The sequence below is a fragment of the Ailuropoda melanoleuca genome, chromosome X (assembly GCF_002007445.2).
Source record: "Ailuropoda melanoleuca isolate Jingjing chromosome X, ASM200744v2, whole genome shotgun sequence".
NCBI lineage: Eukaryota > Metazoa > Chordata > Mammalia > Carnivora > Ursidae > Ailuropoda > Ailuropoda melanoleuca.
The window spans coordinates 35,941,359-35,958,066 of record NC_048238.1 but is presented as its reverse complement, the minus strand read 5'-3'; the positions used below and the strand labels follow the sequence as shown (position 1 = coordinate 35,958,066).

The 16,708-nt window shown below is 38.9% G+C and overlaps 1 protein-coding gene across 13 annotated transcripts in view; it reads left to right on the top strand.

The window, feature by feature from the left end:
- Positions 1-16,708, top strand: part of CASK (calcium/calmodulin dependent serine protein kinase) — a 350,328-nt gene that overhangs the window by 51,937 nt on the left and 281,683 nt on the right. For 7 of the 13 annotated variants that reach the window (XM_034648751.1, XM_011230613.3, XM_034648749.1 and 4 more), the window contains exon 2: positions 14,377-14,489. In XM_034648751.1, coding sequence (XP_034504642.1) covers positions 14,377-14,489 — 113 coding nt within the window. Of the gene's footprint in view, positions 1-14,376; positions 14,508-16,708 lie in introns of all 13 variants that reach the window. The other 6 variants (XM_019804579.2, XM_019804606.2, XM_019804597.2 and 3 more) reach the window with 1 other exon arrangement.

The following is a 16,708-nucleotide window of genomic DNA, read 5'->3' as shown; positions in this document are numbered from 1 at the left end:
TGGTATCTTAGATCTCCTTTTAGACTCCAGAAGGCTGCCAGGGTGAGCAAGTGTGCAAGTATGAATGTGTGTGCACATGTGTGTGGAGACAACAGAAAGGTACCCCTATTCTAGTATACCTTGTCTAGTTCAGTATTCCTCAAACCACAGAAGATTGAGAAACATCAGTTACTTGAGACTCTAAAATTCTGATCCAGGATTCATGGAACACTATAGCATGGACCTGACGAGTTTAATGGCTGCTATTTTTAACTGGCTATATTGGACATAAAAGAACTGTAACTCATCCCCAAATTTTGAATAGAATGGACTCCACATACTAGCCAGAATGGAAGAGGTTGAAAATACACTAACTTCCATTTCTGGAACAAGATGGTTTCGATTCACTTTTTCCTGCCACTCCCCTATAAATACAACCATAAATGCCTTGGAAGTTATTTAACTGACAGTAATAAAAGGACTCAGAACTGGAAAGAAGGTAGCAGTACTTGAGGAACGGCAATGTGGGGAATTCAGTGGGTTTTCTTTTTTTTACCTCCCATTTACTCCTAGACTGGGCACTGGAGAGACCTACTGCCCAGATCCACCAAAGGGCATAGAAAACAAAAACAAAAGCCTGTTTTCTCTAGCCCCTTTCCCCAGGTAAGGGGGAGCTCAACAGAGACTTGGACCCCACACCTAGAGCCCAGTGGGCAGTCTGATCTGCCCACTGCCCCAGCAAGAATGGCAAAGCCTGGGGCCCTGGTGGGTGGTCTGATCTGCCAGCAGCATCAGAGCCCTGGCCATTTCAGCCCCCCTTCTGATCTGCCTACAGCCTCAACAAGAACAAAGGCCAGGCAATGGTAGCAGTAGTCATTTGTTCCCCTGCCCTCCACCCCATGGCAGAAGGAGACCCAGGCCTGGTAGCTTCCGACCGCACCCTGCTCTCCTTCGAGGTCGCCCAGGGAGAGCAAGTGGTCCTGGAAGGCACCTTTTGCAAACCCTGCAGACGGCATCAGCAGGGTTTGACTGGGAGCCTCCAGCAGCACGGGAAAGAGGAAGCAGACCAAAACAGCACTAAGGGCTCAGAAAACCAAACAACTGTCATTAGAACTGAAGCCCACAAAGAACTCCAGAACTTACATACTAAACCTAAACAGGGCGAGTGCCTGCTAAAATAGAAGATTCTTTGATCAAGAGTCTAATAAAGACCCACAGTGTCCAAGATATTTACTAAGCACCAGGAAAACCACAATTTGAATGAGAAAAGGCCTTCAACTGAGGCCAATACCGACTTTGAATCAGATATTGGAATTATTTCATGGGAGTTTTAATTCAGCTGTCATAAAACTATTCCAACAGTTGGTTACACATTTTCTTGAAACAAATGAAAATAAAAATCTTAGCTAAGTAGAGCCAAGAGCATTTCCTAATGAATTGGAATTGGAATGTGAAAGAAAGGATCAAGAATGGCACCATAGGTTTTGGCTAAGCAACTGGAAGGAAATGTGGAGAGATTGGAGAAAGGAGATTGAAAAGCTCAGGAGTTCAGTTTCAGACGCGTTGAGGAACATGCTGGTCCTTTTTCTCTTCTTGTCGTCCTCTGCACTCTATTACGTGCCTTATTGATTAAAAGAAAGTCCTTACGTGAGCACTGAACGGTTGATCCATCCCTGGGAAACTGATTAAAAATAAGCTTCACTAACTTGAATATTCCTTGTAACATGCAGGGACTTTGTTTTTTTACCTAACTTGAAAAATTCCCCAACTGTTTGAATATTTGATTTTACTGTCTTGCCTAAACAGTTTATATTCACTTATTTTATACTCTTATTTTCTGATTTTTTCCCCCTAAAGCAGTTATTTTCCAGATCATCTCCTCCTTTAGACCTAGAAACTGATTACTACAATTATGATTCAAAACCTATTTTCTGCTGCCCTGCACTGAGCTGGGTAATTAGGTATAAATGCTTATTTCCTTTGTATGTTTTGCCTTTTTGTTAACTGTTTTTTGGTTAAAAGACCAGAGGTTACATTATTGCCTGCTGAATATGCTTATACTAACAATTGTAAAAAAAAGTAAATTACTTTTGGGAGTATTAATGAATAGACATTTAAATTGCATAGTTAAATCTTTTCCATTCTTTACTAAGCAAACAATTCGATTATCTTCCTCTCTGTAAAAATTTAAACAATTTATATGCCCTGTGGGGGGTGGGAGAATATTTGTTTCAGAGAAAAGTTTGAAATCTGAATGGCTCACAGCCTTTACAACTTCATAATTTGTAGTGTGATTATAAATATTAAAATTTAGATCACTTGGGGCACCTGGGTTGCACAGTGGTTAAGCATCTGCCTTCGGCTCAGGGCGTGATCCCGGCGTTGTGGGATCGAGCCCCACATCAGGCTCTTCTGCTAGGAGCCTGCTTCTTCCTCTCCCACTCCCCCTGCTTGTGTTCCCTCTCTCACTGGCTGTCTCTATCTCTGTCAAATAAATAATTAAAATCTTAAAAAAATAAAATAAAATTTAGATCACCAGTCCAACGTGCGTTTCAGGGAACACTAATGATTAATAGGTGCTATGTGGGTGGTGGGAGTAGAGGGTGGAGGAGAGAGATGTTGGTTTTCTGACTGCAAGGCTTAGCTGCTGATATGTAATGTGAATATGGGGCAGGGATGGGGGGGTAAGTATTTTATATGGTGTTTGCCAAACTTGACAGAAAAACTTTTATTCCTTAAGGACTCCACAAGATGCCAATTTGGGAAACCCCAATTTAGAGTGTTAGCTAAATCCATTTTTGTTTCTGTGTTGCTATATAAACTTTGCATAATCCTATCGCAACTAAAATGAATAATAGAGAAAGCGTATTGCTGGCTTTGACGTTTCTTTCACTAATTTATGTAATTTAAATGAGATAATTTTATTTAATTCAGAATTAGGTCTGACTTGTTATGGAGATCCATAAAACGTGGTTCTGAGTGGGAAGAGATTAACAGTACTCTACAGAAGTATCACTGGAAAAAAAAATTGTTAATGAAGATAGTAACTTCTGGGCCCAAGTATTAGTTAATGGCAGACAACAGTACTATTACAGAAATGATGTAGCATTTGGAGAACTATGTTAGTAGCATACTAGCAGAACACACACCTTTTATAAATATGATTTACAATGTAACCCCATACTGCCAGCATTCCATAATTTTTGGTTTCAGTTTATAAAGACTAGAGTATGCATGCAGAATTTGACAATTGTGATAATTTTAGTACTAGTTATAAGTAACTAAGTTCACAAACACTAGTAGAAAGTTAGGAGTAAGTTTCCAAAAAGTTGTTTCTCTACTAAATATTTCCTTTGGGTCAGTTTCTGATATATAGTCCCACCTTAAGGAAATAACAATGGGAATGTGCAGCTCCTAATTTAAGAATGAAAATTAGGCTTTTCTCGTCCCTGCCTTGAGAGGAATGGGGAGAATCCCTGTGTTCACGCCTAGGGCAGACCCTGCTAAGCACTTGGCCTTTGTGTCTGTATTTCTATAACATACTATGTTCTAAGACCTTGCCTTTAGCACTTTTTTTTTCTTTCTGGGCTTCTTGCAATCTTTCTGCGGGATGTTTCCAGCAATTCCTTTCGGAGAAATCAGATTTGTTCGTGTTTTCTGGGGCTCTGTCTTCTGTCCTTTTTGGTCTGTACTCTTAAGTAATCTTGTTCACATGAATGGCTTAAGTTACCTCCTGTTCACTCATGCCTCCTTAGGGAGTATAGAGATTGAGAGCTTAGATCTTGGAGTTCTATATGTCTTGGTTCTAGTCCTGACTCTACCATTCACTCTCTGGCCCTAGACAACCTGTCTTGGCCTCAGTTTTCCTAATCTATAAAATGGGGCTAATAGTTTCTTAGCTGTTATGATAAATAATGATATATGTTACAAATGAGAGAATCCATATAAAGTTCTTAGCAGCATGCTTGGCAATGGTATGCTGTCAGTGGTGGTTGGTGTTGTCCTCATCATCTACATGTTGACCCCTTCCTTGAACTTTATATTTCTAATTGTCCTCTACAGATCTCTGCCTGGATATTTCATGGAAATCAATATTTTGGAAATCAGTGTTTTCAAAACACATCCATGTGTCTTCTTTCTCAGTTTTCTACTAGCTCTTTGTCATGTAGCCCCTCTCTCATTTGATGGTATCATTATTTACTCAGTAACTGTTGCCAGAAATCTGTAAGTCATTCTTTCATCTGACCCCTAAGTTGATCATTCACTACATTGTCCATTTTTTAAAAAGATTGATTTATTTGAGAGAGAGTGTGCACGTGTGAGCACGGGGGAGGGGCAGAAGGAGAGGGAGAGAGTCCTAAGCAGACTCCAAACAGATCATGGAGCCTGACACGGGGCTCGATCCCACAACCCCAAGATCACCACCTGAGCTGAAACCAAGAGTTGGTCTCTCAACTGACTGTGCCACCCAGATGCCCCACTATGTTATCAATTTAAGTATCTCAGTTACCTCTACTGTACTGGTTTAGGTGTTTGTCACCTCATGCTTGGGCTAATGTAGTAACTTCCTAACTGGCCCCCATTCATTCTTCAACCCATCTTCCACTCTTCTGCCTTTCTCCCTTTCCAGCTACTTTTCACCGTCCAGTTTTTCACACCAGCAGTACCAAATAACTTGTAGTATCCAGCACAAACCATGCTTTCACCTAGTGCTATAGGCTGTTCCACATGCTCCTACTAATTTCTGGAATTTTCCCCTTCCCCTTGTTGGCATGAAAAATGTATTCATGTTTCCAAACCCTCCTAAGTGTTTCTGTCTCATAGAAGCTTCCTCTGACCACCTTCCTATCCACAGATAATAAACTCTTGGTATTACACTGTTTTATACTGTTTTAATTCCTTGTTCTATAACATTATACTAAAATCATGTATACGTACCAACAGCAATCTGTTCAGATTAGGTGTTTCCTGAGGACAAGAATTGCTTTATTAATCTTTTGTTTTCTGTGTTTTTTTTTTATTGGTCTTACTTCCATGTGGGAAAATGAAGTAAATGAATAAAATGTGCAAATATCAATAGAATTTTTTAATGTCAGTGCTTCAATATGCAATATCTTGAAAGTTCTTTATATATTTAGCTGAAAAGGCCTAAATGTGTACAACCACATCAGAATTCTTACTTTGGGGTGTGTTTATTTTACAGTTCTTCATATGTTTTGCTTTTTCCCTTTCTTTTCTCCTTTGCTCTTCTTCCTGTTTCTTACCTGTTAAAAAATATTTTTTCTCCCCTTGGCAATGATACATGCTCCATCATATATGAGCTAACAAAGACTGAGAGACAATACCCTTCTACTATGGCCCTAAACTAGCCCTTCAAACACATGCACTCACACATACACACAAAAACATATCAATCAAGTTTTCCAGAACTTTTGGATGAGCAGAAATTGCTATGTATACTCTGTAGTCAGTCCTCTCATAAAAGTGGTGAATATATCCTATGTAGATTCAGACCAGAGAATGGTGTGCTACATAAAATCTAAAGAAAGGTCTACTAAACTTATCACTGAACTATCAAGGTTTGACAGAGGTACTAATTATGCCAATATAAGTACCAAGTTAGTAAACGTTAGTCTTAACTCTTTGAATTACTCAGCTTTGACAGTTGTGCTAGATTTGTTCTGTTAGCTTATTGGAGATCGACTGCCAAATTTTCAAATAAGCTTACCCTTTCTGTTTTCAAGGAACAATCTGAATTGTACTGAGCTTAATTCTTCAAAGTATCAGGTCTTTAACTGTTAACATCTAGGCAACAGTTCCTGAGACTTTTATTTTAATAATTTTCCATCTCATGTGTGTTTCTTTAGTAGTAGCTATGATGAGGCAAGCTTTTTTCCTTTGGTTTAGTCACTGTACCTACCTAAAGTAACCCAGCTTGGTGGGTATATGTAAGTGTGTGTGTGTTGGAGGTGGGGGTGGTACATGAAGTATTAAAGAGAAAAACAAGTGTCAGAACAACATTTCTGTCCTATCACTGCCAGAAAACTATAGGAAGACAGGGAAAGAATTTCTTGATAGAATGATACATATGAGCTCTTCTTTAGTGGCAATGACCACCAATGCTGAAATAAGAGGAAAAGACCACTGTTACCTTTATTAGGTATTATATATATTCTGTAGACACACATACGTGTGTGTGTATGTGTGTGTGTGTGTGTGTCTATAGACTGTAGTTCTTAAGACTTTATTCTTACTGATAATGTCATTATATTTTTAGTTTGTTTCCTTTTTACCCACCCACCTGACTATAGGAACTATATAGAAAGTCATAGGAAAATACAGACTTAGTAAATTGGTAGAGAAATAGCTAGAAGTCCCATGATTTTTCAGTTTGATATGCTTGTGTAAAATTGTGTGGTATGATAAATTTATCAGGGGCTTCCTCATTCCTAGTTTTTGATACATCATTCACCAAATACTAATCGAGGGTCTAATATATACCAGGTACTTATTGAGTTTATATTCTAAAAACATGTAACACAAGACTACATATTATAAATATACATTACATAATACAAATACATATGTGTATGTATATGCACACATGCACACACACAGGTGATATTCATTATTTGTGGTAGTCATGTTCTATGAAGTTGCCCCAAACACTGAATGTATGCTGAACCATTGCTCCTAGGGGAAATACCGGGTTAGGTTCCTTTGAGCCTTTGGTCACATTTTCAACTAATCAATGCATATAACCTGTCTTATGTGTATTTTTGTTTGAAGATACCTTATTTCCTATATATTGTTGATTGATTAACATCAAACCATGACTATCAGCTCCATAATTCATTCTTTTTTTTTAAAGATTTTATTTATTTATTTATTTGAAAGAGAGACAGCCAGTGAGAGAGGGAACACAGGCAGAGAGAGTGAGAGAGGAAGAAGGAGGCTTCCAGCAGAGGAGCCTGATGTGAGGCTCGATCCCAGGACTCCGGGATCACGCCCTGAGCCGAAGGCAGACGCTCAACGACTGAGCCACCCAGGCACCCCTCCATAATTCATTCTTGAATGAAGCTTATCTCACACTCATATTTTCTCCCTAAGGCATATCACAGCCTTCTTGCAGTTAGGAATGCTAGACAGCCCTTCAGCATTACCCCTGAAGGCCATTTTAAACAGTGATCAACAAAAAGCACAAAATGTAAAAAATGCACTAAACGGCAAAAAGGACACCTGCTTACAGTATGACAGCTGAAACAAGAAGGCCAGGTGTCATCTTGTTCACCCTTAGCTGGTAACATCCACGTTGGGTGACTCAAATATTTCAGTGTTACGCGTGTGTTTGTGAATGACTGTGAAAGTACAGTGGGTATTGATTTGAGGTTACAAATGTTAGTAAGTGACTTCATAAATACTCTCAAATAATGAGGATTGAGTGTGTATCAACTGTGTGTGTATGTGTAAATATATATATGTAAAACATGAATTTGTTCTTGGTCTTCACTTCCCCCATCCTTTACTTTCCTTTTGTTAATTGGTAATTCTTTTTCTTTGTGGTTTTCCTGTATCCTTGTGATATATTGCATAATTTGTTATAGAGAAATGAAGCTTCTAGGCCTGTGATATGGACAAGAAGTTCATACTGTTACAATGAACATAATTCATATTAACTTTATCATGTTTGAGATATAAACATTGGTTTTTTTAATATACATATATCAAGTCACTTAAAATAATTTGTATAGATATGTAAAAAAAAATTAAGACCTTTGTTTAGCAAGATCTTAAGGATTTACCTCTAAGCCCTGAAAACATTTTTTAAACTAGGAAATATATGTACGGAAGATTGTATAAAGTATGTGTATTAAAGAATACTGTGTATTAAAGAATAATAGTGAAATGAAAACTCATGAATCCATCATCCGGGTGATGAAATGGAATATTAATAAGTACCTTTAAAAACCCTTTGTATGCCCCTCCTCAAAAACAACCTTTCTCTCCCTCCCCCCCCCAACTGGTACCCTGGCTCTTATATTAATCATTCCTTTTGGTTTTCTTTATAGCTTTACCACCTAGGTATGTATGCCCAAACAGTGTATTATTTAAGTCTTTAAAAACTGAGTAGTAAGGACAAACAGGTATGTAAGGAAAGGGCGATATTACCAGTATTGTATGAAGATTCTCAGGAGAAGAAAAGCTGAACAGAACCTCTCGTTCACAGTCTGACTTCAGATACCCTGAGAGTGTATAGGAACCCCCCTGTCTGGGAGGTCGGTTGGCAAGGTCCCAAGTAAATCCCATGACGCAGGGCTCCTCACAGGCAGGACATCAGTGCTATAGTATGGGGACTGGTTTACTGTTCTGCAGGGATATGGTCATGGGGCTTGGGCTGCTCTGCATTCTCCTGCTTTTCGGTCCTCTGAGACCCACTTCCAGCTCTCAGGAATATGCCAACTGCTGTGGAGTGAAATGACAGTCTTTTGCTAATCCAGGCAGCAGGGAAGAGCAGGAATCTTAACAGCCCCTGGTCAGAAAAAGCAAAACAGAAGAATCTGGGCCCAGCACACCCACTCTTCCTTGTTTTGAGGATCAGTGAAAGGGGATCAGTGGCAGTGGGAATCTTTGACAGCTCACAGTCTGAACTGGTTAACCTCTTCTTGACATCTGGCTGTCAGCCTGAGGTCTCCCACTCTTATACTCCTGGGGGCTCCTTTTGTGCATCTCCTGTGTTGGGTCTCCTCTTTGCTGTCTCTTGACATCCTTTTTACTGATCTAGTCTCTTGTTTCGGCAAACATATCTTAAAATAATTTCTTCAGAAAGTATGCATTGCAAGTAATTTATTGAGCTCTTTCATGTCTGAAAATGTCTTTGTGATTATTGATTTTTCTGGCTGGATATAGAATTAAAAGTTAGAAATTTCCTCCATGATTTCGAAGGTGTTGCTCTGTTGTCTTCTTGCTTTTAGTATTGCCATCGAGAAATCAGAAGTCATTCTGCTTCCAGGTCTTTCTTTGTGAACCATAGGATCCTCTCCTCCCAGCATACCTGTCCCTCCACTTTTGGCAATGGAAAATCTGGCCCACGGTGCTCTTAAGTTCCAAGTGGCATGTGTGGACATGGGTCTGTGATCTATTTTGTCAAGTATTTGGTGGCTCCTTTTAATTTGGGCAACTCATGGTTTAAGTTCTGGGAAATTTTCTTAGATAATTCTGCGTTCTTCCACTCCGTCTCTTTTGTTCTTTTTGCTTTAGTTTCTGGGACATTTCCTCAGTGTTACCTTCTAGCCCTTCTATTGAGTTTTAAATTTCTTAAGGTGTTTCTTTTTCAAGAGCCCTTTTTTTATTTTTTGAAAGTTCTGTTTTTGTTTCATAGTTTGAACGTTTTTTTTTTCTTGTTTCTTCCTTTAGGTTGCTCTTTTTTTTTTTCAAAGATGTCAAGTTTTATTTCATCTTTTTCCTTGTATTTTTTATAATAATTTTTTTATTATGTTAGTCACCACACAGTACATCCCTAGTTTTTTTTTTTTTAAAGATTTTATTTATTTATTCGACAGAGATAGAGACAGCCAGCGAAAGAGGGAACACAAGCAGGGGGAGAGGGAGAGGAAGAAGCAGGCTCACAGCAGAGGAGCCTGACGTGGGGCTCGATCCCAGAACGCCGGGATCACGCCCTGAGCCGAAGGCAGACGCTTAACCACTGTGCCACCCAGGCGCCCCATCCCTAGTTTTTGATGTAAAGTTCCATGACTCATTACTTGTGTATAACACCCAGTGCACCATGCAATACGTGCTCTCCTTAATACCCATCACCGGCCTATCCCGATCCCATCAAAAAGAACGATTTCACAACATTTGCAGCAACATGGACGGGACTGGAGAAGATAATGCTAAGTGAAATAAGTCAAGCAGAGAAAGACAATTATCATATGGTTTCACTCATTTATGGAACATAAGAAGTAGGAAGATCGGTAGGAGAAGAAAGGGAAGAAGGAAGGTGGGGTAAACAGAAGGGGGAATGAGCCATGAGAGACTAGGTTGCTCTTTCTGTTTTGTGATCTCTGTCTTCCAAATTACAGACTGTTCTCCAGATATCTTGGGAGTTTGGCGGTCTACTCATGAGTAGGAATAGAGCAGTGGTTCTCGATCGGAGTGAATTTTGCCCCCCAGGGGACATATGACAATGTCTGGAGACATTTTTGGATGTGAAAACTGGGTCAGGGGGTGCTGCCCAGATTGCTATTAAGCATCCTATAACGCAGAGGATGTCCTCGCACAACAAAGAAGTATCCAGGCCAAAATGTCAGTAGTGCTGAGTTTGGAAATCCTGCAGTAGAGTGACTGAAAGCTGATTGAGAGCTCTGAACTTGTGGGCGGAGCTCCTTGAGCAGTTCAAGTCATTATCTATAGGTCTTTCCTTCTGGCCTGGTCGGATAGACAACAGAAAATCTTTCTTCTCCTGCCCGAAGGATAAAGCTCTAGCTTCTAACGTCCCCCCTGTTACGGGGGGAAAAGGGGTGGGGCTGTCTGCATTCAGTTTGTGTGTGATCACTCAATCCCCTTGATTTCCATTTACTAGTACCCACTTCCTCAACTGCCTTGTGCCCCCAGTTCTCAGACCCTGTTTTACTCTCTCTAGAGCAGATCTCTGGTAGAATGACTGTAGGGCAGTTGCACAGTGGGATGGAATATGGGTATGGAGGGGATCTAGGACTCTAACTCCTTCTCTAGAGATTTCATTCAAAACTGTTCTTTTAGCCCCACCCTCTTAACCTCTAGTTCCAGGGTTATCTGGTGCTGCCAGTTCAAGAGTTTCTTGAGGATTCTGGAGTGTGAATGGGTTTGGTTTATGAACTTCCCTTATTTTCTCTTTGCACTTCAGGTTTCCTGGCCCCACTATGTCAGTTACCATTACTCCATCTGTTTTTTTGCTTCCCAAATTTGAGTATTACTGTTGTCTCCTCTAGTTTCTCCTAGTCCTTTTTAAAAAGTGATAGCCCCTTTGGTATCATTTTAGTGGGGTTTGGGGAGGAAAATAAATTAGATGCATTGTGTTAAATCTGTAATCCTGAAAACCAACATACTATATTCTAGCCTGATTTCACTTAATTCTAGTCTTTTTTTGATGTATTTACTTTTTTTTTTTTTTTTTTTTTAAAGATTTTATTTATTTATTTGACAGAGATAGAGACAGCCAGCGAGAGAGGGAACACAAGCAGGGGGAGTGGGAGAGGAAGAGGCAGGCTCATAGCAGAAGAGCCTGATGTGGCTCGATCCCGTAACGCCGGGATCACGCCCTGAGCCGAAGGCAGACGCTCAACCGCTGTGCCACCCAGGCGCCCCTGATGTATTTACTTTTGGTATCAGAATTGTTCATTTCCCGGGCACCTGGGTGGCTCATTTGTTTAAGCGTCCAACCCTTGATTTCAGCTCAAGTCATGATCCTCAGGGCCCTGAGATCCGAGCCCCGTGTCGGGCTCCCTGCTCAGCAGGGAGTCTGCTTGAGGATTCTTTCTCTCCCTCTACCCCTCCCCCTGCTCTCTCTCTCTCTAAAATAAATCTTTTTTTTTTTAATTGCTCATTTCCTAGACATAACCTTTCTTCACATAAATGAAAACCAGATGAGAGGACTCTGTGACTGCATAGAGACGCAGCTGCATTCTTTTCAAAACCTTAGCCGTGGTACAGCAATATTTATTCACTTGCAACATATTCTGGTTTCATTGACCTTTTACTGAAAAACAGAATTCTGCAAGCTGCCACCTGCCTCAGATGGAACCTTGTGCTGCAGTCTTAATCAAAATTCATTATTCTAAGAGAGTTGAACATAGAACATCTATTTTATCAAATCTGAAATGCTATCAATTATCTTATTTCATTTTGATTAACATGCTGGCCAGAATTAGTAGAAATAGGAGAAAGATAATAGCTTATGATGATGGCTTACAACTATCTGTCAATATTTTCCCCCACATAAATACTCGAGAATCAACTGTACCATAGACTAAAAAAATGTAAGGATGAGATTTCAAGCATGAAAGAGTTTCAGCCAGATGAATGGCCAGACCCAGGCTTCCTGAATTTTTGCTGTTCCTTAAAATATCATTCAAGTATAATTAATAAGTATAAAACATTTACTGCATTACACACACTTTATTATACCCTCTCTTGGATTAAATCATAAGAAAAACTTAAAGTATATTTCAGTGTCTTTTTTTGTGTACTAAATTTGATTCACTTTTGCTGACTCCCTGGGTGCCATTGAGGGACAGACCCTTGAAATCCTTTACTTTTTGATCTGTCTTCAGGTCATCAGTAGTTCATAAATAAATTCCTTTTCCTTGCCTCACATTATAGAATTAGCCTAAAGAATTGAGGATTGGGTTTGATTTTTATTCATGGTCTTAAATGCTTCCCCCCCCCCCGAATTCCCTTTTCCCTCCTTTCTCTGTAGCTTTCTTCATTTTACTATTACTAAAAGGGCAGGGAGAGAAGCTGCGCTTTTCTTCCTCACCTTTCGTCAAACAGGAACAAGTGAAAAATTGACTCTATTGTCCACGAATAATCCCACGTACAGATCTTGGAAATTTTCCAAAAAGATCTATAGTGAATTGAAGCACACTACACAAATGTATATATAAATAGAATCCCAAGGGTTTATGTGTGGACAAAAACCAATTACATTAAGCAGTTCCTGAAATTGCTTGCTGTTGTCAGGGTAAGTAGTCACAAATAAGACATCCAGATTGAGAATGAAACCATTTGTGGGATTCCTGCCTCACTTTGTTATATTGTCTTCTCTTAGGGCAAAATCTTTAAGCAGTTTGGAGTGGTTATCAAAAAGGTCCTCTTTCTTCGGAGTTCTGAAAGCCACATTATTGCCATTTTTTTTTTCCTTCCAGTTGAGCTTTGTTAGGTTGTTTGAAGAGAGAAATTTGAGGCTGCGGTATAATTGATGTCCAGATGATGACATAGTGAAATCCACTAATTCATATGATGTTAGAGAAATGTTTAAGTCTGGGTTAGATTATATTCTTTTCCTTGTCCCCTAATTAAGAGAAAGACAAACTTCTTTAGGCAAGCAGGATCACACGTGCCCCAGTATAAATGAAGAACTTATCTGCTGATTGACCACGGGCAGCCACATGTACTGTTCTTACCTGTAAAAGCTAATGAGGGTGTTATTTTTCCTGAGGGGGGCGGAATACACATGTGTAAAAATGTACATGTATTTGATGACTTAAACTATACTCACCTTCACATAAATTGCTATGGTATATTGCTATTGTATTCTGTATTATTCAGTAGTCAATTCAAGCATGTACCTGTACAAGTCAATCTTTGGATTATCTTTGGTTCAGATACCTATGTGATAACTATTAATCACAAGGAACTGTGCATGCCCACGTGTGTGTGTATGTAATGCGTGGGCCCGGGCATTGGTGTTTTATCAGTCATCCCAGTTGATTCAATTGTATGGCCAATATTGAGAGTCACCAATTGAGGGAGAGAGCTGGATGACTCAAATGACTAGACCAGGGGCTCTCCTGGTAGAAAGTACTTCCTTTCCTATGGCAATTTAGAACAATTCTAATTTGAAGTTTAAGGAAGATAAATTTCTCTGTGACTTCTTGTGAGACTGGAGAGGCTATTGGAGGCAAAATCGTGCAGGGCTTTCTCTTTGTGAAGTGCCTCTTCAAGTCTTTTGGTGAAATTTTACAGGGGTGTATTTTCCTATTTGAGAATTATTTATGTGTTTTGGTTCTTAGCCAAATATATGCACTGAAAGTACCTTCTTTCTCTGGGATTTTGAGCAGAAACATAAGATCAGATTTTCATTTTTAAAACATGACTCCAAGAATGAGTGGGAGAAACAAGTTCTTCAGTAGTCCCAGTAGAAGATGGTAGTACCTTAGACCTAGGGTATGATACATGGAGAGAGGTGGATGGGATTGAGAGAGAGTTGAGAGAAAGTCAGTAGGACTTGTTAGTGAAGATTGGGGAGGTGGTGGGTAAGGTGAAACGGGAAGGGGTCAAGAATGACTTAAGTTTCTGCTTCAAAAGGTAAAAGCTGTGTGCACTACCACTGTGATTTCTTACTTTAAGATGTTGATAATATATGTAGAATATTACAAAGATTATTTGCCTTGAATATAAGAGTACTAGTTAGAATTTTCATAAGTCATTTTGAAATGCAAACTTGTTTTCTATTCTGGTTTAATAACATAAATTATTTACCTCATGGATTATAGAAAAATATGTTCAAAATTACAGTACTTAAATTTGATCTTAAACTACAGCCATAGTAGACAATGAAACATCAGTAAGGTGTTGATGGGGACATTAATTAAAAGCAATGAATTAAACTTGGCCTTTTCTTTTTCTTTTTTAAAGGGGTCCCTTCAGTGTTGTACGACGATGTATCAACAGAGAAACTGGGCAACAATTTGCTGTAAAAATTGTTGATGTAGCCAAGTTCACATCAAGTCCAGGGTTAAGTACAGAAGGTAAGAGATGGATTTCAAGTAAGTTATTTGATGTCTGGCTTTATTTCATCTCCAAAATCCATTTATCAACCTAACTTTCATCTGGGGGTGGGGAGGTGGTGGGTATAATATAGTGGGAAGTGGGTGGAGACAGTTTAAATTACATTCTAGTTTGTCAGTTCTAGAACATGGTATTTGAAAGATAGCTAGAGTAATTTACGGTTATAGAACCATGTAAGATTGCTCTAGGCCTATGGTTTTTGACTAGGAAGAAAGTGAAATCTGGATATATATTTTTGTAGGGTCTAATTTTGAGTCCTGTGGTATGGAAGATGGGATGGGAAGGGAGGGAGGGGGAAGTAATGGCGAAGATAGGGTAATTGCAGGTTCAAAAGAAACTAAGATGAATTCCCTCCAGATCCATAACTTACCACCTTTAGGATTATGGTCTAATAGGACTAAAAGACTCCTATATCACATTTGGCTTAAGTCACTTAGAGTATATATGTGAAAATTTGAAAGATCAGTATGGTTATGATAGGCAGGACTTAAACTTTGGTTTTAAGACGTTGATATTGTTAATCATATTTACATGTCAATGTTTTTAAACAGTAGGTAAGCATTTTAAAGTTACTTATTTTTTATACAGTTTAACTCCTAGCTTCATGTAGCCACAGTTTGCATGTCCTCCTCCTTCAGCTGGCACAATTAATTATTTTTCTAATTAGCCTGTCTTCTAAATTCAGGCTTTTTAACAGTCCAATAGAAGATATCCTCCTTTAGTCTTTTTTTTTTCCCTCCCAAGAACAATGCAGTTGATAGTTGAAGTTGGAAAAGCTAGGGTAGAGTAACCAATTTATACTTTATCCAGTTATCCTAATTTTGGAAAGTAGAATCCCACATACTGTGAGCTCCAAGTTAATCTGTTTCTGTAGATCTGTTTTCAGGATCATTGCTTTTAAACACTTTTTTAACCCGTTGAATTATTATTATTATCCACATACTGATTATAGAAGATTCTTAGAAGTTGTTACCCACAAGAAGCACTGATTTTTTTTAAAGTGCTTTAATCCTTAAAACATTATGGTAAGATTCAGAGGTTTTAGATCTCATGGTTTCATTCTCCAGAATTGGCTATTATTACTTTTTAATATAAATTATTTTATAAATTTAGCAGAATTTAAAATTTACTTCCAAGCAGGCTTTGCAGCTTAATTATGTTTCCTAAGACTTAACTGGATTTAAGTTTAAAATACTGTATTTGATTTTCTGTACCTCATTTGTCAACTAATAAAACTTTCCTGGGTCTTGAACATAGTTTATTAAACCTATAAATGTGTTGAATCTTTATTTCTCGTAAATGTTCTATTACTGTTGATGAACTTAGTAAGAGTCTAGTTTAAAATCACAGGTCTAAATCAGTTACTCAGTATACCAATTTTATATTGATTTAACTCATTTTTATACCTAATTCTGAATCTCTCCAGGCTAAAGACATTTTTAGGGAGGCAATTGATTACTTTCTCAGTTTGCTGAGATTGTTTATTGACAGATTTCTTCAGCAAGGGATCTCTGGCGCTATAGACTCAGAATGCCAGGCCGAACCTTTTTTTTTTTTTTAATTGTCACCTAGTTAGTGAGTCAAATGCCAAACTTAATTAAAAAGTTTGGGGGGGGGGAAGATGGGTAGGGTTGACATGTAGTCCGTGTCTCTGAGTTTGTCTTTACCTAATATATGGGAGCCTGTCACTGAAATTGTAGTTCATTCCTCCATTGTTTTGTCATTGCTTTTGCTGTATAAACGTCTTCAAGTTCTATTCTGAAGACAAGGCCAGGTCATTTCATTTATTCTGTATAGTAGGGCCACAACCTATAAATATTATATGATACCAGTTGAATTCTGTGTATTACTCATGATTTTATCTCATTTTGATAAGAGTTCATTGTTACTCAAGTGAAAATGTGCCACTTGTCCTTTATATTTATGGCATCAAAATGTAGTTTTCCCATCTTATTTAGCACAGTGACCAAGAAACAAAATCAAAATTCCATCTCCATTACCCCCCACCTTTCCTTCCTTTCCTCCCTTTCCTTCCTTCCCTCCCTTCCCCCTTCCCCCCTCCCTTCCCTTCCTCCCTTTTCTTCCTCCCTTCCCTCCCTTCCCTCCCTTCCCCTCCCTTCCCTTCCCCTCCCTTCCCTTCCCTTTCCCCTTCCCCTTCCCTTTCCCTTTCCCTTTCTTT